The sequence below is a fragment of the Gadus morhua genome, chromosome 16 (assembly GCF_902167405.1).
Source record: "Gadus morhua chromosome 16, gadMor3.0, whole genome shotgun sequence".
Classification (NCBI taxonomy): Eukaryota; Metazoa; Chordata; class Actinopteri; order Gadiformes; family Gadidae; genus Gadus; species Gadus morhua.
Window position 1 is genome coordinate 32,953,343 of NC_044063.1, and position 25,051 is coordinate 32,978,393.

The 25,051-nt window shown below is 43.4% G+C and overlaps 1 protein-coding gene across 1 annotated transcript in view; it reads right to left on the bottom strand.

The window, feature by feature from the left end:
• raph1a (Ras association (RalGDS/AF-6) and pleckstrin homology domains 1a) overlaps positions 1-25,051 on the bottom strand; it is a 151,030-nt gene that overhangs the window by 114,287 nt on the left and 11,692 nt on the right. Inside the window, 2 exon segments of the mRNA XM_030381209.1 lie at positions 5,193-5,301; positions 7,362-7,484. Coding sequence (XP_030237069.1) covers positions 5,193-5,301; positions 7,362-7,484 — 232 coding nt within the window.

Below are 25,051 nucleotides of genomic sequence, written 5' to 3' on the forward strand. Positions count from 1 at the left end.
CAGGTCAGGTCATCACTTTATTTAAAGGTCCCATGACCTGAAAATGTCACTTTATGAGGTTTTCTAACGTAAATATGAGTTCCCCTAGCCTGCCTATGGTCCCCCAATGGCTAAAACTTGCGTTTGGTGTAAAACGAGCACTAGCTGTTCTGCTCGCCTTTGAAAAAACGGAGGCTCAAGTGCGCTGATTTGGAATGTCTGCATTCATGACGTCATCAGGAATCTCAGCTCCTCCCCTTACTCTGACTGGCCCGCCCAGAGACGTTGGCCCGCCAATGAGACTCGACCGTGCGAGCGCCACGTGTGTGTGTGTGTGTGTGTGTGTGTGTGCGTGTGTGTGTGTGTGTGTGTGTGTGTGTGTGTGTGTGTGTGTGTGTGTGTGTGTGTGTGTGTGTGTGTGTGTGTGTGTGTGTGTGTGTGTGTGTGTGTGTGTGTGTGTGAATACACACACTGTAACGCAAGTGTTTCTTGTCGGTTCTTTGACGTGTCTTGTATTTCCACAACGAGACTGTTGTGGGGGTTATCTGAGCCATGGTTGAGAAGGAATTGGGGGAAAGGAACTTTGGCTTTGACTGGCTGAAGTACATGAACTGCGACATGCCGCCGGTTGCCGCGAGGCACCATCGCCCGGCAGCGGGCAACCGGCAGCAGGCAGCCGGCAGCAGGCAGCGCCCGGTTCAGTCGACTTCAGGTTGATGTGAAAGTGGAAGAACCAGAGACGACGCAGAACCCGACAAAGTAGTTTGTGATTCATAACATCGTCTGGAGGTGCACACAGCTTTTGGCCGTGATAATATGTATTAAATTATATAGATTTCTATGTATTATATGATATTATTTAGATATAGAGCTCCAGGACTGTAACGCAAGTGTTGTACACTTCCTTATTATTTGGATAACCGTTCTGCTTTTGGCGTTATGGCGCATAACACGTCGGACTCTCGTCTCTGGTATTTCTACAACGAGACTCGTATTGGGGGTTATCTCAGCCATGGTTGAGAAGGAATTGGGGGAAAGGAACTCTGGCTTTGACTGGCTGATGTACATGAACTGCGTCATGCCGCCGGTTGCCGCGAGGCACCATCGCCCGGCCACGACTTCAGGTTGATGTGAAAGTGGAAGAACCAGAGACGTCGCAGAACCCGACAAAGTCGTTTGTGATTCATTATATCGTCTGGAGGCGCACACAGCTTTTGGCCATGATAATATGTATTATATGATATAGATTTCTATGTATTATATGATATTATTTAGATATAGAGCTCCAGGACTGTAACGACTGCGGTCAAGTGAGCAGCCATTCGTCCATCCGCGGTTAAGCCAGCCGTCACACAAAATCTTTGTGCGCCTCTACTCTAAACAGCCTTTGTGTGGTATCTCGCAACGTTCTCAAAATAAAAGCCTTCACCTACGGTTGTGTGTTTGTGTGGATCGCTGCAAACGCTATCGGCGTGAAAACGTCCACTACAAAAAAGGGTTTTCAAAGGACCAAGCATGCACGTGAGGTTTTCAAAGGACATTTTCCCCGAAACTATACAGTGAAATCATGTGGTTCCTTGTGCACAAGTAGTCGGGACAACAGTTAGTATATTCATATCATTCAGTCCCGGAACTTATGTATATTTTTGTCTATAGCTCACTTCAAAATGCTAAGAAAATGCAGTTTGCAAAGGCCAAAATGTGCATAGGTGAGGTTTTCTAAGGACATTTATTCAAAATCTATACGCTAGCGTTCTCAAAATCTGTACAGTAAAATCACATGGTTCCGTGTGTACAGGTAGTCAGCACAAGGGTGAATATGGTCAAAGGACATTTTCTAAAAATCGTGTGTACAGGTAGTCAGCACAAGGGTGAATATGGTCAAAGGACATTTTCTAAAAATCTATACAGTAAAATCACATGGTTACGTGTGTACAAGTAGTCAGTATAACACTTACTATGGTCCTGTCAGTCAGTGTCGGAACTTATCTATTATTTTGTCTATAGCTCCCTTCAAAGTGCCAACATAATGCAATTTGCATAGGCCAAAATATGCATAGGTGAGGTTTTCAAAGGACATTTTCTCGAAATCTATACAGTAAAATCACATGGTTACGTGTGTACAAGTAGTCAGTATAACACTTACTATGGTCATGTCAGTCCGTGCCGGAACTTATCTATTATTTTGTCTATAGCCCACTTTAAAGTGCTAAGAAAATGCAATTGGCAAAGGCCAAAATATGCATCGGTGAGGTTTTGAAAGGACATTTTCTAGAAATCTATACAGTAAAATCTAGAGCTGTCAAGCGATTAAAATATTTAATCGTGATTAATCGCATTAATGTCATAGTAATGTCAATTAATCGCGATTAATCGCAAATTATTTTTCTATGCTAAATATCCCTTGATTTTTTTGTCCCATAATTCTTCTCATTTTAATTCTCTTATCAACATGGTGAAGTGCATCGGCTTGCCTTGTGCAAATGATTTTTTATTGATAACAACATTGGCATATACACTGATCAAAACAGGACGATACAAAAAAAGAGCCTATAGTGCAATTAAACGACTGCTTTGAACAAATGTCATTTGAACATAGCAGTCAGGCTACTGCTTCTTTGTTTTGAGCCAAAGAAAAAAACTTTTTTTTTTTATAAAATAATTGCGTTAATCGCGCGATAAAAAAATTAACGCCGTTAAATTTGGTTTGCGTTAACGTCGTTAATAACACGTTTAACTGACAGCTCTAGCAAAATCACATGGTTACGTGTGTACAAGTAGTCAGTATAACACTTAGTATGGTCATGTCAGTCCGTCCCGGAACTTATCTATTATTCTGTCTATAGCTCACTTCAAAGTGCTAAAATAATGCATTTCTAACAGACAAAATATGCATGAGGTTTTCAAAGGTCATTTTCTCCAAAACGATACAGTAAAATCACATGGTTCCTTGTATACTAATAGTCAGTACAACACTCAGTATGGTTATAGCACTCACTGCAAGAACTCGTCTACACTTGACTTCAACTTATAACCACAATGCAATATCTGCACACTCTGCAATGCAAACTCTTTGTATGTGTTTATCCTCAACAGCCATAATTCTTACAAAAACTATAAATGCCTTGTCTGAGCTCTTGATGGCCTATTTTGGCCAATGCAAATTGCATTATGTTGGCACTTTGAAGTGAGCTATAGACAAAATAATAGATAAGTTCCGGCACTGACTGACATGACCATAGTAAGTGTTATACTAACTACCTGTGCACACGTAACCATGTGATGTTACTGTATAGATTTCGAGAAAATGTCCTTTGAAAACCTCACCTATGCATATTTTGGCCTATGCCAATTGCATTTTCTTAGCACTTTGAAGTGGGCTATAGACAAAATAATAGATAAGTTCCGGCACGGACTGATATGACCATACTAAGTGTTATACTCACTACTTGTACACAAGTAACCATGTGATGTTACGGTATAGATTTCGAGAAAATGTCCTTTGAAAACCTCACCTATGCATATTTTGGCCTATGCAAATTGCATTATGTTGGCACTTTGAAGGGAGCTATAGACAAAATAATAGATAAGTTCTGGCACTGACTGACATAACCATAGTAAGTGTTATACTGACTACTTGTACACACGTAACCATGTGATTTTACCGTATAGATTTTGAGAAAATGTCCTTTGAAAACCTCACATATGCATATTTTGGCCTATGCAAATTGCATTATGTTGGCACTTTGAAGTGAGCTATAGACAATATAATAGATAAGTTCCGGCACGGACTGAAATGACCATACTAAGTGTTATACCGACTACTTGTACACAAGTAACCATGTGATTTTACTGTATAGATTTTGAGAAAATGTCCTTTGAAAACCTCACATATGCATATTTTGGCCTATGCAAATTGCATTATGTTGGCACTTTGAAGTGAGCTATAGACAAAATAATAGATAAGTTCCGGCACTGACTGATATGACTATACTAACTGTTGCCCCGACTGCTTGTACACACGGAACCATGTGATTTTACGGTACAGATTTTGAGAACATAACCATAACCTTTGAAAACCTCACGTGCATGCTTGGTCTTTTGAAAACCCTTGTTTGTTGTGGACGTTTTCACGCCGATCTGGTAGCGTTCGCAGCGATCCACACAAACGCACAACCGTAGGTGAAGGCTTTTACTTTGAAAACGTTGCGAGATACCACACAAAGGCTGTTCAGAGTAGAGGCTCACGAAGACTTTGTGTGACGGCTGGCTTAACTGCGGATGGACGAATGACGGCTCACTTGACCGCAGTCTGTAACGCAAGTGTTGTACACTTCCTTGTTATTTGGATAACCGTTCTGTCGGACTCTCGTCTCTGGTATTTCTACAACGAGACTCGTATTGGGGGTTATCTCAGCCAAGGTTGAGAATGAATTGGGGGGAAGGAACTTTGGATTTGACTCCCTCAAGAACATGAACCACGACATGGAGGAGAAAGGGATTGTTGGCGGCGCATGTCTCCAGCTTGAGACCCGCTGAGGGACCACCGCCGGAGGCGGAGGTGCCTAAGCGCTGCCCGGCAACGATCCCTTTCTCCTCCTTGTCGCGGTTCAGTCTACTTCACGTTGATGAGGACGTTGAAGAACCAGGAACGTCGGAGAACCCAACGCGGTCGTTTGAGATTCATAATATCGGCTCACACAGCTTTTGGCCGTTAGAATATATATTATATGATATAGATATCTATGTAGGCTATATGATAATATTTAGATATAGAGCTCCAGGACTCCCGTGTGTTCTATAATATTTACAGAACACGGCTAAAGGCTGTGTGCGCCTCGCCATTGCGATACATCCACTGTAAACAGAGCGCATGGTACCGTGGCTGCAAGCTGCTCAGGGCCACACCCCCACCCTCCTCCTTGACCCGCCTCGCTCCTCCTCATTTGCATTATAGCTACAGACACCAAAACAGCGCATTTGGGGGAAGCTCAATGTGCGACTGGCTCGGAGTGGCTGTAACTCTGCACCACGGCTGAATTTCGGGAACGTCTTTGAATACTGTGTTAGTTGCCCACTAATACCTATATTAAAGAATACATAAAATAGCATGTCATGGGACCTTTAACACCACATCCACATCTCCTCACACCTATACAGGTACACAGTAGATCTAGATGGATACACAGTATCTAGAGAGCTCTAAGTCCTACCGTTGATGTTGTAGACGGAGAAGCGGTAGGACAGGTTGGCCATGTTGCTCTCCTGTCTGAGAGGAGCCTTCTGCTGGCCTGGACGATCAGGGCGGCCATCATCCAGACTCTAGAGAGAGAGTGAGAGTGAGAGTGAGAGAGAGAGAGAGAGAGAGAGAATCGAAACCCGGTTCTATCAAGGACCCGGTTCCACTTTTTTCAAAACCCGAAAACCATTAACGTTTGGGCTGGTCGATACCTATCGAGTCCCGTAGTTCATTTATTTATTTTTTTGTCCCATAGGTACTGTAACGTAATGTTGTGTCCCTCGAGTCGCGTCGCGGCATTTAAATCAATAAATCCTATCACTGCAGTGATGTTGATAGGTTTTCAATGTAGTGAGTCCCCGGGACCCACAGGTGGCGAGTTGGGTGGGTCCCTGAGAAATTCAATGGGTCCCGAGTCGACTCCCCAGTTTAAAAAATGTGTTTCTTTTTTATTATTATTCTATTTCTTAAATTAAATTAATAGTGTTAAACTCCTTGATGGTGGTATGATATGGTTAGAGCTGGAGTACTCAACCGTTCATGTTTAACACTAGAAACGCCGGGCCATTTTTACTTACTCCTAGCGCCGCAAGAGGGGTCAAATGACCCCTAAGTCATTTTAATAAGAGGCTGTGCATTTGCACATAATGATCACTAGGTGGCGCCAATGAGCTATTACCGCGCGAGCGCCAAATTTGTGTGTGTGTGTGTGTGTGTCACAAGCCTAGTCCTCACGATTTTGTCATAAATGTACATATATTCAATCAGAAGGATTGCAAAAAAATCCTGTTTGATTTGCTCATTCGACACGAATGAGCACAGCATCGAGCAGTGGAAACGTGGGTTTATTTACTATGAAGTTCGTATTTTTAATTGTTGAAATGAAATCAGCGGTGACGAGCTAGTTGTTTTGGTAGCGGCTAAATTAGCATGTCGCGATACTTTGTACAGGGGATCACGTCTGCGCCAAGTAGATGCGCAGAGGGTTGAAACAGCGCTTGTCCGATCTGCTCACAAGAAGGTTTCTTTGGCCAGTTATTGTGATTAAACACGAGTTGTTTAATGTTCACAATGTATCGTTTTACATGGGGAAAATGAGATGCGTCCCCGGGACGCATGGATAGTGAGTTTAGTGCGTCCTTTCAGATTTTAATGCGTCAGGGACGCAGGACGCGTACCTAGCAACATCACTGCACTGCAGCGTGTCCACCAATGTTTTTGAATGGAATTTTAGGCAAACAGGTATTACAAGTAAAACAAGTGATGTCTGGCAGTTAACTTTTCTTGCGAGGATGGCTGAACGGGCGAAAAGGGCGAAAATCATTTATTGTAAAGGGGGGAACACAACCTCAATGGCCAATTACATTGGCATTGTGCATCAAATAAAGACCAAATGTCTTTTCAACTCGACTGTCTTTGAGTTGAAAAGACTGTCTCCTCCTTCTCCTGTCGCACCACAGACGGGCCCGTCTTAATCATCCACTCAAACTACGCGGTAATCGCACACACAGACATTGTCGCTAGTCCCGTCGGTGTTGTAATCAGCAGCATACAAGCTAGTTATCTTAAAAAGTAAATCAAGTTTCAGATGTGCTGCATGATGATGTGTTGAGGTTGGCTCAGTAAAACGACTGTTTTACTGATAACCTTGTTTTAATTTTTAACAAGGTTATCATGATAAGGTCAAATCTAACATAAAGAAAAGATAAATTTAGTTTTTGGTGAGAAACATGAGTAATACTGTATTATTCATGTTTCTGTATTACTAATACAGTTGTAAAGTGCTTTAATAATTTTAGTTTATATAACAAAAACTACTGATATCAATATTTATTAAGAATTACATATTTCATTTAAAATGCAATTATTTATTTCCTAAATATTTTCCTCATCACTAAAAACGCTTCCTATTTCCACCAATTAATAGAAAAGTATCGATAGTGGTATTGATAAAGACTCGGAATGTTAAGGAGTATCGAAAATGGTATCGATATCAATAAATATTAATGATCCCTATCCCTAAGTGTGTGTGTGTGTGTGTGTGTGTGTGTGTGTGTGTGTGTGTGTGTGTGTGTGTGTGTGTGTGTGTGTGTGTGTGTGTGTGTGTGTGTGTGTGTGTGTGTGTGTGTGTGTGTGTGTGTACCTTGGTGAGTTTCTCCAGCTCCCCTAGCCATGCTCCAAACATTTGGTCTAGATCCTGGTCCTCCTCATCGCTGTCCGCCTCCTCACCCGCATGTTCCACCTCCTCATCTGATACCTGCTCCATCTGAGTTAGAGAAGAAGAGGAGAGAGGGGGAGGAGACAAGAGGAGGTCAGAGGAGTAGAGGGGAGGAGAGGAGAGGGGGAGAGGAGGAGAGAGGGGGAGAGGAGGAAGAGAGAGGATGAGGAAAGCAGAGGTCAAGAGAAAGAAGAGAGGGGGAGAGATTTAGGCCCAATCTCAATTCTCTTTTTTAGCCCTACCCCTCGTTATTGAGTGGCCCTAGTTTTTGGGTGGCTTGGACTTGCCCCCTGAAACAGAGGGCCAAGTGGAATTCTTCCCCTACGAAATGGGACAACTCTTCAAGTCCATCTTGTCTCGTTTGTAGACTTCGACAGAGTTTAAGTAAATAGAAGCGACAAGTTTGTTGGCAGTTGTTTTGAGTTTCCCAATACCGGCTTCAGCTGTGGTGATTTTTTCTTGCGTGGGTTTCAAACATTATTTCCGGTCGTCAGCGAATCTGAGAAATGTGGAAAAAATACCGTATTCAACGTCTGGGAATGCTGGTGGATCCGTTTGAGGTATGTTGAATATACTGAAAAACGTGTTGTTGTAGTTAGCTTAGCTACACAGAATGCTAGTATGATAGCATGTCAGTATTGCTAGTATTAACTAATGTTAATGTTGTTAGATCAACCCCTTTGTGACACCTAATGTAAAATAAACAGTTTACCTTGATTTGTGTTTCTATCCGTGTTCAGGTCTGATAGGATACCATACACATGCATTGTTTGTTACTGGTTTCATGTAGTAAAAGTCCTTCCAATTCAGACTTAATGATGTGATTTTATTTCCTTCCTACTGCAAGTTAAATGTAAAGGTGCCCATCCTGCGTTTGTTGTTCAACGTAGAGGATTTTCCAGCTGAATTTAAGAAACAGGAATATGTAGGCATCAAACTTGCATCTGTGTCAATGATAGCATCGCCACGTCATGGCCACAGGCTGATAACACCCAAGAGGATGGCGCCCCAGCCCCCCGCCCTGTACTGATAGTAGTCCTGAGTATTACTGAGACAAAATAGGGTTCAGCCGTAGACAAAGTATAAAGGACGTTTCGCATAATCTGCTGAACCCAAGGTTGCCTATGTCAAAACATGGCAACTTTTGCATTCCTGCTGTAACCACTAAGAGAGTAAACAAAGGGAAACTTAGACACACTGCTAACCTCACAAATCTCATACATATTTCCTCCAAACCAAAAACAACCTTAAAGCCTATCAACAACACCATCAGGATGGGTCTACTTAATGTTAGGTCTCTTAATAACAAATCATTTTTAGTTAATGATTTTATTACCACCTCTAAACTGGATTTTATGTTTTTAACTGAAACATGGCTGGAACAAAATAACAGTGCAACCGTTCTGATAGAGACAGCTCCTCCCAACTATAACTTTTTTGATGCATGTAGATCTGGAAAAAGAGGTGGAGGGGTCGCTGTTATATTTAAAAATGATTTTCAGGGGAAACAGATGTTATTTGGTGATTTTCCATCATTCGAATACCTTTGTGCTGTATTGAAATGCTCCCCCAGAGTTCTCCTATTAATTATTTACAGGCCACCCACATACTCTGCAAATTTTTTCGATGAATTCACAGAATTATTGTCTAGCATCTCCACAGACTTTGACTGTCTAGTTATAACTGGTGACTTCAATTTTCATACTGATGATTTGAATGACAAGTGTGCAAAAAAACTTTTTACCATTTTGGACACATTTGAACTGTCCCAACATGTGAAAGAGACTACTCATTGTAAGGGCCACACTCTAGACCTGGTTATCACAAAGGGCCTCAATGTTTCTGATCTCTCTGTGACTGATCCTTCCTTGTCTGACCACTTTTGTGTTTTCTTTAATATATCTTTTATTCCCAACATACAGACAAAATCAAATACTGTCAAAAAACGGTATATCAATGAAGAATCGTATGTACTTTTTAGAAAGGCCATCTCCTTACTACCACCTCTCAACCCATGTTCTGCTGATGATCTTGTAGAAAACTTTAATTTGAAAATTTTGAAAGTCATGGATGTCATTGCACCTTACAAGGTTAAAACGATTTCTGGAAAGCAAAAGGCACCCTGGAGAAAAGCTGCTTCTGTAACAGCACAGAAAAAAGAATGCAGGAAGGTTGAACGCATCTGGCGTAAAACAAAACTTCATATTCACCATGATATCTACAAAGAGAGCCTCCGTGCCTACAATTCAGACTTAAAAAGTGCTAGAGAAACATTTTTCTCCAATATCATTAAATCCAATAATAATAATGCAAAAACCCTATTTGCAACTGTTGACAGACTGACCAACCCCCCAACACAAATTCCACCTGATCTCCATTCCACGCAGAAATGCAATGAGTTTGCAGCTTTTTATACTGATAAAATTGAAGGCATCAGACGCGCCATCAATATCTCCACTTCAAACAAAAATGTTGGACTACCACCCTGTTCAGGCAAAAGTAACATGGCAGGGATGGCATGCTTTAATGTTATTGACTCTAAAACTCTTGTGGAAACTGTTACACAACTAAAGCCATCCACCTGTTGCCTTGATTCTTTACCTACCAACCTCTTTAAGAATGTTTTTGACTGCCTAGCAATAGACATATTGCAGATAGTTAACAACTCTCTCCAGTCAGGCAACTTCCCAAAAGCCCTGAAAACTGCAGTTATTAAACCCCTTTTAAAAAAGCGGAGCCTAGATACCTCTATTATTAACAACTACAGACCAATATCAAATCTGCCCTTCATAAGTAAAATCATTGAGAAAGTTGTCCTCCAGCAACTTAATCACTTCCTGGCATCAACTGGTTGTTATGACACCTTCCAATCAGGATTTCGACCCCTGCACAGCACTGAGACCGCCCTCATTAAAGTTGTAAACGACATCCGTCTTAACACAGACTCTGGCAAAACCTCAATACTAATGCTTCTAGACCTCAGTGCTGCATTCGACACTGTAGACCATACAATACTTTTGGACAGGTTAGAAAACTGGGTGGGGCTTTCAGGCACAGTCTTAAATTGGTTCAGATCCTACCTACAAAATAGGAACTACTTTGTTTCCATCGGCGACTTTGTATCAGAATCAACCAACGTGATGTGTGGAGTCCCACAAGGTTCGATCTTAGGACCCTCTTTATTCAACATCTACATGCTCCCACTAGGGCAAATCATGCATAATAACAATATTGACCATCATTGCTATGCTGATGACACGCAAATCTATGTATCGCTATCACCAAATGACTATCGGCCCATAGATCTGCTGTGCCAGTGCATTGAGCAAGTGAAAGACTGGATGTGCCGAAATTTCCTTCAGCTAAATGAGGATAAAACAGAGATAATTGTATTTGGTGCTAAAACGGAAAGGCTTAAAGTAACCCAACACCTTCACTCTCTGTCCCTGAAAACCTCAATCAAAGCCAGAAACCTAGGGGTTATCATGGATTCTGATTTACATTTCGAAAGTCACATCAAATCAGTTACAAAATCTGCATATTATCACCTTAAAAATGTAGCAAGACTTAGAGGGCTCATGTCCACCGAAGACTTACAAAAACTTGTACATGCCTTTATCATTAGTAAGCTTGATTACTGCAATGGTCTCCTTACAGGTCTCCCAAAACAAACTCTAAGGAAGCTTCAGCTTGTTCAGAATGCTGCTGCTAGAGTTTTAACAAAGACCAAAAAATTTGAACATATTACACCAATTCTTAAATCGTTACATTGGCTTCCTGTAGGTCAGAGAATTGATTTCAAAATCATGTTGCTAACCTATAAATCCCTACATGGTTTAGGCCCAAAATATTTAACTGATATGCTTCCACTACATAAGCCTTCTAGAGCACTAAGATCTTCTGAGACCAATCTGTTAATTATCCCCAGAGTAAACACGAAACATGGGAAAGCAGGATTTAGTTACTATGCAACAAATAGCTGGAATAAACTCCCTGAGGATTTAAGACTTGCCCCAACTCTGAGCACCTTCAAAACAAGATTGAAGACTTTTATGTTTGCTTTAGCTTTCTGCTAAATCTTAAATACTTTACCTTTATTTTACTAAAATGCCTTTTTAACTTTCCCTTTATTTTCTACTTTTACCAGAAAAATACATGATCTGATACCAGAGAGAAAGGTTGCTGGGCTAGAGTCCTAGAAGCTGGGTTAGAGTCCTAGAATATTGTCCTTTAGGTCGGGTTGTAGTCCCGACTTGGGTTCCAAAGAGACTGTTGATCTGATCTTAAATAACTTTCAATTTAATTTTCTCACTTTCTTAAATCAATTTTACTTACAATTAAATTTTCTATTTTTACCAGAAAGATACATGATCTGATACCAGAGAGAAAGGATAAGGGTTACTAGAATCCGGGTTGGAGTCCCAGAGAAAGTACCAAGTTCCTTTTAGGTCGGGTTGGAGTCCAGACGCGGATACCAGAGAGACTGTTGAACTGATCTTAAATACATTGCACTTTCTATTTTACTCATTTCTTTGCATATGTTTTCTTTTACTTATCTATTATTTTATTTTATTGCATAACAATGTTTATATGTGAAGCACTTTGAGTCTGCCTTGTGTATGAAAAGTGCTATATAAATAAAGTTGCCTTGCCTTGCCTAAAACTAAAGATCAGACACAATCACTGACTGGAGATTATGCAAGTAAAAAGTATATTTCTCGCTAGAAATGTTATTAGAAACACGTTTATCGGTGAATCGGTCCTAAAATATTGCATTTCCCATTCAGATAATAAAGATTAATAAAGATCATACACATTCACTGACTGAAGATTATGTAAGGAAAATTTACATTTCTCGCTAGAAATGTCATTAGAAACGCGTTTAATGGTGTATCTGTCCTAAAATATTGCATTTCCCATTCAGATAATAAAGATTAATATAGGCTACGTAACAATTTCACCAAATGCTAGGAGAACGTATGGCCCCCTGTTGGTGCTATTCCCCCATTCATTTCGAATGGAGAAGAAAACGTTTTCGGGGTCAGGCTTTGCTCCAAGGCAGAGGGGAATGTAAAATGAAAAAATATATATATTGTGGCGACCACGGCTGTGGACGCTGTGTTCCGGAGCCGTGGGGGATTCTGGGAATTGGGGTTGTCAGTTGACAAAAGGGGCTTTTGTTAACTTGTTTTGTTGTTAGGATTAAGTGGGTTTAATGGGTTCGGGATGTTATGTGGTTGTGTGTTGTTCTATTAACATGTTCATTGTTCGTGTGTTCATTGTTGTCGACACCGTCACCGAGAGTGACGTGACCATCGTTTCGTGCAGGTGTTCCGTGTTGAAGTATCGTTCAATAAAAACCAACTCTCGTTGTCGAGCGTGTCCCCCCCCTCAACAAACGTGTTCCCCCCCCCTCGACAAACGTGTTCCCCCCCCCTGCAAATGTGTCCGTCCCCCCCCACCTCAACAAACGTGTCTCCGCCCCCCCCCCCCCTCAACTAACGTGTTCCCCCCCCCCCTCAACAAACGTGTCTCTCCCCCCCCCCTCCCCGGTCAACAACAGTCTACCTCCCCCCCCCCCCTCAACAATCGTGTCCACAATTTGCCGCTAAACCCGTGAAACCCAAACCCCTAAACCCGCCTCCACAGCGGCACGCGTGGATACTGTAGGTATAACACGCTATTTTACGTTGAAATGCTACGTATCCAGTGTTCATGGAAACGTACACCGTCAACGTTTTTTCTTGGCGACTGGGTTGCGCTAAGGCCAAACGTTCTTGAGCAGGGGCCAGTCGATGACTGGGCTCTCTCAGAACGGGGTGTACAATAACCAGTCAGGACTCTTTCTCTTTCATGCACGTGAGTGGTCTTCTTTCCAGTGTTCACCTCCAATGCGAAGTCCTCTTGTTCTAAGTATCGTCAAATCTTCCTCCGTATCTTCTATTTCTTCCGGGATATCCTTTCCTTCATTTCTCTTCAAGTCTCTATGTTCACTCTTCAAGTCTATGTTCGCTCTTCAAATCTCTATGTTCACTCTTCAAGTCTATTTGTTCGAGCTTCAAGTCTATTTGTTCACTTTTCAAGTCTATTCCCTCCTGTTCCCTCTCTCGGTCTCTCTCACTTACACGTCAAGCCGAGAACGACTTCTCCCGCGCCCGCCGATTCTGTCTCGCTGCGATAACGTTACTGCCTGTCGCATGTTTTGCCCTTTAAGGGAGCGTCAACAAAACACGGTCTCTAGTGAACAGTTTCAGTTAGGGGCCGTCGGGAATATATACTTGGAAAGATATATAGATTATAGATATACACCATACACACTATATTATATATATTATTATAATATATATATTCATATATATTTATCTATACACATATTACTAGATAGATACTAGATACCGCATGGGCTACATAAGCATAATTCTAGAACTGTACACAACAGGACAGATAACTCTATATTGAGGCATCTGATAAAAATTTGGTATACGGTTCACAAAAGTTTTGGATTGAAGGTGGGACTATCACCTAAAACACCTTTAAAGCAAAATGAACTCATACCCATGACTCGTGATAATAAGATTCTGGGCATATGGCATCATAAGGGAATCCAATACTTTTCATGTGATTTGAGCACCTGAAGAGGAAATATAACTTGCCCAATCAAACTTTTTACCGTTATCTCCAACTAAGATCCTTTCTGAGAGCTAATTTGGGTCCTGAATTGACCCTCCCTGTCATGAATGATGTTGAAAGATTTCTTTATGATGGGAACACGCATACATTTATTTCTAAAATATATCGCCTGTTATTGAATGATGGCCCAAAGCCATTCATTCCAGCATAAGTCTAGAATGAAATGGGAGTCAGATCTCAATGTTACAATTGATGAACATTTTTTGACGGGATTCTGCCAAAACAGCTTGTCAACTAGGGCTGCAACTAACGATTATTTTAATAATAGATTAATCGGTCGATTATTTTTTCGATGAATCTGATAAAAAAAGAAACATTTGTAATTGCCGCATCTTTGTTCAAAAACCGAACATTGCTTCAAATTCGCGGTGCAGACTGAAGTGTAAAAATATCAGGTTATGCTCCAACGTCCCGGAACTATTAAAAGTAATATTAAATGATAAAAAAATAAAAAACATAACTGGGATAACACAAAAAAAAACATACTGTGGAAATTTCAATAAGTGAGAGATAGAATTTCACACGTTGAGCACACAGTTGTGTGACTCGTTTATTTAGTAAGAGAGAAAACAGGAAATCAAAACGTGCTGCAAGTAAACAAATCCCGCATGGGCTCTGACGTCATGAGACGCCGTAATCCTTAAAGGGACAGCGATCCCTGAACCACCAAGACAGTAAACGACATGCCTAACACAGTGGAAAGAACAACACATAACAAAATACTGTAGGTGAATTATGTAACACTCACTACACACGTCCCCCCAGAATTCACCATCAGAAGATAACAAGAACAAAACAGTTATCGCGGTTCGGGCGTATTAACCGGCCACAACGGCTGCGTCGTACAGGGGGTCGAGGAGCCACGGCTGCGGCAGGCGTCCCGCCATGACACGGGTATGGGGCATGGAGTGTGGGAGTTCCGGTAGGGAGGGGAGCAGGGGCCAGGCCCGGCAGGGGCAGAGCTGGAGGTCGTCCGCGCCGCGGGGGCTGAGCCAAGTCAATGGGCCTGGCCAGGTCCAAGTGAGCTGGCTTGAGGCGGTCAATGGAGAGTCACTCCGGCCTGCCACCCATGTCCACCACAAATTGTTTGTCCCCCGTCTCCAAAACCAGGAACGGGCCCTCGTAGGGCGGGCGTAGCGGTCCCCTGTGGGCGTCGTGGCGAATGAAAACGTAGGCAGCCGTCCGAAGCCCAGCGGGGATGTGCGACTGAGGGAGGCCGTGACGGGAAGTGGGGACAGGTGCGAAAAGCCTCGCATTGTCCAGTAGCGTGGACCGCTGGAGGGTGGCAGACCAAGGAATGGTGGTGCCAGGGACGAAATCCCCTGGAACCCGCAGCGGCTGGCCATAAACAAGCTCTGCGGAGGAGGACTGTAGGTCTTCCTTTGGTGCAGTCCTGATGCCAAGCAGTACCCACGGGAGCTTGTCGACCAGTTGCTGTCTTTGAGGCTGGCACGAAGAGCAGCCTTCATCGACCTATGAAATCGCTCACAGAGTCCGTTAGCCTGTGGGTGATATGTGGTAGTGTGGTGGAGTTTCACTCCGAGGCTCTGTGCGACAGCGCTCCACAGCTCAGACGTAAACTGCGCGCCCCGGTCGGAGGATATGTCGGAAGGAGTGCCGAAACGGGCAACGCAGGTGCTGATAAATGCCTGTGTCATTTCGACAGATGCTAGCGACGTCAGTGGCACAGCCTCAGGCCAACAGGTGGTCCTGTCAACCATGGTCAACAGGTAGGTGAAACCGTGAGAGGAGGGCAGAGGGCCGACCAGATCCACGTTGACATGGTCAAACCGTCTCTCCGGCACTGGGAACAACTCCAACGGGGCTTTAGTGTAGCGGTGCACTTTGGCCCGCTGGCACTCCAGACAGGTGTTAGCCCAGTCCCTAACATCCTTCTTGAGGCTGTGCCAAACAAACTTAGCGGCCACCAATCTCTGTGACGCTTTCGAATCTGGGTGGGAGAGACCATGGATGGCATCAAAAACTTGTCATGTCCACCGCGTTGGAATGATTGACCGAGGACTGCCTGTGGAGACGTCACACAGGAGCGTGGTGCCGGCATCGCTAAAAACCACATCCTCTATTTTCAGCCCTGTAGTCGAGGTCCTCAGGAGTTGCACGTCTGGGTCTGTGGTCTGGTCCGCTACAATGCGGTTGTAATCCAAGCCAAGATGGACTGCTCCTACCACAGCCCGTGACAGGCAGTCCGCCACCTGGTTGTCCTTACCGGCAACGTGCTGTAAATCCGTGGTGAACTCGGAAATGTAGGACAGATGACGTTGCTGGCGGGCGGACCACGGCTCAGCCACCTTGGCCATGGCGAAAGTCAGCGGCTTGTGGGCGACAAAAGCGGTGAAGTGCCGACCTTCCAACAGGGAACGAAAGTGTCTGATGGCGAGGTAGAGACCAATCAGCTCCCGGTCGAAAGTGCTGTACTTCCGCTCGTTGGGACACAACTGACGGCTGAAGAAGGCAAGTGGCTGCCAGGCCCCGCCCACCCACTGCTCGTAGACGGCACCGACAGCGTAGTCTGAGGCGTCCGAGGTGATGGCGATGGAGGCTGTGGGAGAAGGATGTGCCAGCATGGTGGCGTTCGCCAGGGCCGCCTTAGTGGCAACAAAAGCCTTGTCCCTGCTCTCAGTCCAGTCCACAGCGTGCTTGGGCTGACCTTGCAAGGCCTCATGCAAGGGTTGCATGAGCTGGGCGGCTCGAGGGATGAAACTGTGGTAAAAATTCACCATGCCGAGGAATTCCTGCAGGGACTTGACAGTGAGCGGGCGTGGAAACTGCGCGACCGCCTCCACCTTTGATTGGAGAGGGGCTGCACCGTCCCTAGTGACTCTGTGTCCCAGGAAATCGATGACGGAGAGACCAAACTGGCACTTGGCAGGGTTGACAATTAGCCCATGTTGGCTGAGCCGCTCAAAAAGTGTCCGGAGGTGCGCCAGGTGCTGAGATTTGGACGCGCTCGCCACTAGGATGTCATCCAAGTACACAAAAAGAAAAGGCAGCTCCCGCAAAACAGAGTCCATGAGGCGTTGAAAAGATTGAGCTGCGTTTTTAAGGCCAAACGGCATCCGCAGGAACTCAAACAGACCAAACGGTGTGATCACTGCTGTTTTGGGAACATCCAGTGGGTGTACAGGCACCTGATGATATCCCCGGACAAGGTCCACCTTAGAAAAAATCACCATACGATCCAGGAGTGCTGAAAAATCCTGAATATTCGGCACTGGGTACCGGTCAGGCGTCGTTGCCTCATTTAGCCGCCGGTAGTCGCCACACGGGCGCCAGCCGCCGCCGGGTTTGGGGACGATGTGGAGGGGTGAGGCCCACGGGCTGTCGGCCCAGCGGACTATACCCAGGCGCTCCATGTTTGCAAACTCAGCCTTTGCAACGGCAAGCTTGGTCGGGTCGAGGCGCGGAGCACGGGCGTAGACGGGTGGACCAGTAGTGGCGAGATGGTGCTCCACACCATGCTTCACAGCAGATGCAGAGAAAGTAGGCTGAGTGAGGGCTGGGAAACCGGCAAGCAGACGGTGGAAGTCATCTGAGGCGGGAAGCATGCTAGACAGTCGTATGGAGTCAGCCCCCCTGAGCGTGCACGCATATGAACAAAACGTGACGGCGGCCATCAAATGGCGGTTCTTGACATCCACCAACAGTCCATGCGCACACAAAAAATCAGCGCCGAGGAGGGGAACGGAGACCTTTGCTGTAACAAAGTCCCAGCCAAACCGGTGGCCTCCAAAACACAACTCAATGTACCTCGTTCCATAGGTACGGATGGGGCTACCATTAGCAGCTTCCATCGGTGGGCCGTGGCCGTCGGTCACCATGTCCAAGCAGGAAGCAGGCAGGACGCTCCTCTGTGCTCCCGTGTCACACGGGAACCGCCGTCCGGAGATGCTGTCGCGGATGAAAAGCTCATGGCCACTACCGAGCGCCGGCCCTGGCGTTTCCCAGCCTGCCGTAACTGCATGGCGGAAGGCATTTAAGAGCCTTCGGTCCAAACTTTGCATGATAGAAACAGATGCCGGAAGACCTCTGGGGGTCAGAAGACTGCTGCCGACGAGAAGTGGTGGCAGCGACGAGCGTGGAGTCGTCCAGTGTCACAGGAGCGGAGAAAAAACGCGGCCACACAGTGCCCTTGACCCGCCAGGAAAAATGTATCAGCTTCTTCAGCCAGCCTCCGACAGTCAGTGATCATGGTGTTGGCTAAAGCCACCCTCACTTGGGAAGGCAGTTGACGCAGGAAAAGCTGAACAAAAAGAAAATTGGGTTCGTGCTCACCCATGAGATCCAGCATACGGTCCATGAGCTCAGACGGTTTGCTGTCACCGAGCCCTTGAAGTGAGAAAAGCCTGCTGGCTCTCTCAGTGTCCGACAGTTCAAAGGTCTGGTGGGCTTTTCTCCCTTGCCGGAGGATTTTTAAGGAGGCTCACCACTCTGGATGCTGTTGAATTTCCGAGAGCTGACACAACGTAGTACTGTGTTACACTGACTACAATACAATGTATGACATACATTTATATATATATATATATATTAGGGATGGGCGTGAGGAATCGATTACTCGAGTACTCCTCGTTACAAATGAACTCGGTTCGTGGACAGGCAAACTCGAGTTTGCATATACACACACAAACAAAGTATTCTGAAGCAAATGTATAAATGTTCTGTGCGGCGCCACTAACGCATGCCGTGGGCACAAAGAAAATGAAATGTATCAAATTTCTGTGCGGCGCATTCCGTGCTGTTTGCAGAATTAAAAAATGTAAGAGATGGCGGTTAAAGCAAAGCGCAACGAAGAATTGAAATACTTTAAAGAAATAGGAGATCATAAGGTGAAATGTAAAATATGCCAAGCGAAATCGAGCTACCAGAGTACTACAAGTACTATTCGGCAACATATGCTCCTGAAACACAACGGTGAGTTCTGGAAAGCAGACCCGCAGCAACCAAGTGTGTCGGCTATTTTCACCGCCGCAAGACGCAACTGAAATCCCGGCCGTGTAGAGAAGATCACAACGCTGAGTATTTCCATAGTCCATTTGCTGCCGTTTTATTTGCAGCTTTAAATTATTTGCAATGGTTAGGCTACTTGTTTCGTTTTTGTTTTTTTTAAACTGTTACAGGCCTTGGTTCGACGTGATTTAAATTGTGAGACGCGCATTTCTTTTTTTAAGGAAAATGTGTTTTGAACGTTTGCAAAAATAAATAACGAATACTCTGATAACTCTGACTGTTTTGATGGAGAATAATCTGCAGTCCCACCCACCCAGATAACATCTTTGTTAAATTTGCTGATGACACAACGGTGGTGGGCCTTATAACAGGGGGAAACGAGGCGGCCTACAGAGATGAGGTCCTGAAACTTGGTGAGTGGTGTGTTTCTAACAACTTGACACTGAACATCACCAAGACCAAGGAACTCATCCTGGACTTCCGACGGAACAGAGTCCACATCTCTGCTGATCTCCCCTGGTCGGTCAACACCTCAGCGCTGGTCAAGAAGGCCCAGCAGCGGCTACACTTTCTGAGGGTGCTCAGGAGAGAGCATCTAAACGCACAGCTGCTGGTGACCTTCTACCGTTCCACCATCGAGAGCCTGCTGACCTACGCTGTGTCAGTGTGGCACTCCAGCTGCACGGAGGCCGACAGGAAGAGACTGCAGAGGGTGGCAAACGTTGCTCAAAAAATCATTGGCTGCCCTCTGCCTTCCTTAAGCACCATCTACGGCTCCAGCTGTCTCAGCAGGGCCCGAGGCATCCTGAAGGACACCACCCACCCCGGCTACCATCTCTTCAACCTGTTGCCATCTGGCAGGCGCTTCAGGTCCATATATGCCAGAACAAATAGACTCAGGAACAGCTTCTTTCCTAAAGCTGTCACCATACTGAACTCAGTTGTGCGCTGATGTTTTTTTTTGTCTGTTGGTAGTCTTTACTGTGTATTTAAGTTTTACTGTGTATTTTAATTTTTTATTTATTTATTTATTTATATTATATATTGCTTTTGTAATTATTTTATATTTATATATTCGATTACATGTATGCATGTATGGAGCTGCTCATTGCATTTCGTTGTACTTGTACAATGACAATAAAGCTTTCTATTCTATTGTTTTGATGGAGAACAGTGGCGATTTTAGCCTGAAATTTCTGGTGGGGCAAATTTATATGACGTCATATTACGTCACAAAAATAGAGGTAGCTGATTATTATAACAGTAGGCCTACGTATATAGACCAGTCAGGTATACTATGGGCTGCATTTTGAGTGCCAGCAGGGAGCAGACATCCTATTTCAAATACATTTCACATGCTTTAGCGCTCAGTACGACACAAAGATGTTGCCTATAATAATAATAATAATATTGCAGAGCAGCCGTTCTTTTCGGTGAGGTGGAGAAGAACGTGGCAAATCCAGACAGATCAGCAAAGAACACCTTCAGCTCACTGATCCTGGATGCACATACTTGCTGCAGAGTTAGGTTCAGCTGGTGTGCGTAGCAATGTACAAATATTGCGTTTTTGTAGCTTTCCTTAATAAGTACTTGCACGCCGCCTACACTGCCACGCATAACCGCTGCCCCGTCATAGTGGGTCGAGGACATGTTTCATAGCAGTAGAAAGGCCAATGGCAGTTTTGTCCTTCACTTCAATGAACTCAAGAAACCGCTCTGTGACGCTGCTGTCCACCATGTATCTCAGGACTATGACCATTTGCGATTTGCATGAGGCATCAGTGGTCTCATCCGCCTGGACAGCTACAAACTGGGTGTCCCGCAATTGCTTGGCCACCTCACACCTGTAGACCTCAAACATGCAATCCAGGAGTTCGTTCTGAATGGTGCTTGATGTCCCCTTGAACGTAGGCTCCGAATCGTAGTGACGTCTCAGCCTGGTGTCGCCCTCGCACATCGTTTCAAAAATGCACCTAAAAATGCCTGGGTTTACAGAGTCGGCTGACTCATCGTGACCACGCAGACCCATTTCACACTTCCCACACAGCTTTAGGCACGATATCAGTCTCCCCAGTACATATCGGTTTTCCTCCGCCTGCTTGTTGTGCTCTAAAATGCTCCGCTGATAAGCACTGTCCAGCTGTGCCATGATGTTGACCCGTCCCAATAGTCCCAATTTCATGGCGCAATTGATATGAGCTTTGCTACTTTCATGCTTTACCGTTCTTTCCGCCAGATGCTTCAGGTCTTTAAAGCCATCAGTGGTCCAAACTGAGTCTGCGTTAGTCGTATTTCCAAAAAGAAGGCATGGAAAGCAAAACAGTGCTCTTTTTGTTGTGCTCGCAGTTAGCCATGTCTTTCTTTCAAACCACTCCATCTGGAAATTTCGGTTCGTTTTCTCACCAGGCTGGTTCAGAATGAAGTCGTCTGGTCTGTGTGGTCCCAAACGTTTTATTTCTAATTTTTCTTCCTGCGGCAATGTGCTGAATTGCACCCTCAGCAAATAATCTACGTTATTCATTGTTATTCATTAATTAAAAAACTCTTTCAAAATTGTGTAAAATCTACCGATAGCGAACTCTTCTGTAAGTCTCCTGTAACTCCTGATCTCACTCTCTGTATGTATTTTTTGCTTAGTCTCGGGGTAGAGTTCTCGCGGGTTTCGCATTATCCCAGTCTACATTACGTAGAATACGTAGATTACGCAGTTAACGTCTAGGGGCAAATTTGAAATTGCCCCTAGCCTCAATGTTAACTTTGGCCGGTGTGGTTCGTGCTCATTGGTGTTTCTATGGTAACGGTGGGGCAGCGTGGGTCTTTGCCCCTCCGGAAACAGGAAACGGAAATATAGACATAACGTTCATTCAAGCAAGCACACAGGCAGTAGAACACACAAATCAAATTACTCCAAAACAAGGCAATAATGCTTGTGAGTCAAGTTTATTCACACAAATATGTACGCTACTTTGCATATAAAAAAATATATATAGTTTGCCACGAAGTAGGAATGGATTGAGCCTTCTGCTCAACAGCGCCATCTCATGGGTCTGGTAGGGCACTGCCCCACCTGCCCCTAATGTAGAAACGCCACTGATGGAGAATAAGCATTACATGTTTGGTTGGTAATATTGCCATTCATCATCAGGCCTATTCCTGCTGCAGATGTGTTGCATTCTAAAAATAGATTTGATTAAACGAGTACTCGATTGATCCTCGAGGAATTCCTTCGATCACTCGAGTTTGGAATTTACTACTCGTGCACATCCCTAATATATATATATATATATATATATATAGATTATTATATAAAAAATAATCTATGCCCACCACTAATATATATATATATATATATATATATATATATATAAAAAAAATAATCTATGCCCACCACTAATATATATATATATATATATTATATATATATATATATATATATATATATATATATATATATATATATTAGTGGTGGGCATCGATTTTTGATTAATAGATTAATCTAGATTAAAATGGCAAACGGCAAAAAATCCTTTCGTTTACCTTGACAGCTGTCAATTATACTTGGCAACGGTGAATTATCAAATATAATTCACCGCCGGAAGTTGTGAAGTGCCCATGCAAGTGAACGGAGCATAAACAAAAATAATTGACAGCTGAACGTTGGGAAGGCCCATGCAAGTGAATGGAGCAGTCTACAGCATTTAGAAGAGCTATGTAATAATCCATAATAATGTAAGGTTTAGAAATTAAATATTTGAAAGTTGTAGAATGAATTAATATAATTTATATTGGAGTTAATTTGCTACAAATGTACTTACAATGTTTAGTCAGTTAATCATTTACATATTTATGTCACACAATTATTACTTAGATATTTACATGTTTAAATATTTAACACAGTTAGGATATTCTGTTGTATCTGCTGATTCCCTCACGTTTACCTCAGTCTAAATTCTAGCTTCTGATTGGTTAGTTCGGTCACATGATGGGTCCGAACAAGGAAGTGTTTGAAAATAGATTAACGGCGATATTTTTTTTATCGCCCGATAAAAGTTTTGCGTTAACGCAGCCGTTAACGCAGCCGTCAACGCCGATAACGGCCCACCACTAATATACAGTATATATATATATGTTAGGGATGGACATGATTAATCGACGATCGACTAATTGATCGTTAAGAGTTTCGTAGATTACGTAAATTTTCATCGATTAAACTAATGCAGTGTGCAATTAAACATTTTACCACACGGGGGCAATATTTAAATTTGCGGCTCCTCCCCCGCAATAAACATCCCGCTTTGAACGGTGAACTCTTTACGCCTAGCAGCTATAAAAAGCTATAAAAACTATAAAAACTACAAAATGACTATTAATGCAGGCTATGTGGAAAATGCGCCGACTTTGGCTCAGCCTGGCTCTGCCCTCTTTCGCTACGTAGCTAAGATGGCTGCCGTTGAGTACGAAAAGTGTACATGGCCACACACTTCGCGATTTTACCGTTTTCAGTACATTTATTTTCGCCCGATCTGAATCGGAACGCCCTACGTACTCAAACTTAGACTAGTAAGTACGGAGAGTATGGATATATATATATATATATATATATACTGTATATAATGGATGTCCATGGTTAACCGGTTAACCGATACGATCTTTAACCGATAAATACTAACGGTTCAAAATAAATTAAATCATCTTAATTTCTCTCAGATGACAGGAGATTGTCAATTTGTATTGATATTGACACCATTTTTGAGACTCCTTAACGATCCAAGTCTTTATTGATACTATTATACTTTTCTATAATTTTGTTGAATAAAACGTGTATTATTGCTTTAATTGCTGATCAAATGATCATAGCTCAAGATAGGATGTTAAACAGGCCATAATTCCATCTTTACTGTCTATTTTATATTGCTGGGAAGTTTTCGTCAAAAATGTCTTTCTTTTTTGTGTTGCATTTGAACACATCAATCATGTTACTGAGCCGACCTGAACACATCACATTTGACACAGTTTGCTACTTTTTTTAAAACTAACTAGCTCTATGCTGCCAATTTTACCATGGATTTAAAAACTGGATTACTATTTTTAACTGACAGGATTTTCTACACCGTCCGGTTCTGTGATTACTACCGTTGCTTTGAATGACTGTTAATGCACGGGGTTCTGACTCCGAGCCCGTCTGCAGCAGCAGCTGACAGAGTTTTTGGTTGGACTAGAATAGATGGATACTGAGTTGAAGGATTTTTTTTTAACCCAAAGACAGTGAAGGTAAAACACTTTTATATAGGCCTACAGTCCAGTGTTAAGATATGACCAAAATGCAAGCTGTGTTCGCTCACATTAAAAGCTCGCTGTGGGCGTGCATGAACCATGAACCAATCTGTCGGCGGCTCGCTGTAAACAGTGCCACGCCTACGAGTGATGTATTAATTGAGCGACTCAACGAATCGATGACTAAATTCGTCAACGCTTTTAGTAATAGATTTTTGTCGATTTTATCTATTCGTTGTTGCAGCCCTATTGTCATCTATTATTAGTGCCCAGTATAGTTGATTAACTATATTATTCATTCAAATCAAACCTGTCAGAAATGTGCTTCAGATGTGATACTGTATTTTGTTCCTTTTTGCATTGTACCTGGCTGTGTATGAAAGTTAGGCCTTTTTGGCATGATATAAGCTCCACTTTAACCAGGATCACAGGAGTTCATGTTCCTGTGAACCCTGAACTTTGTTTATTGGGGAACTTTACAAGTATTCGTCGTTCTCTAAACAGTGCACAACTCAAATTCATTGAAATTGCTCTAACTGTGACTAAGAAGTGCATTGCAGTGTCATGGAAATCGGACTCCCCTCTTCTTATTGACAGGTGGTCTGTTGAGATGAATAGCTGCATTACCCTGTAAAAAATCACTTATTGTCTCAGAATACGATATAACAACTTTTTGAATTTGG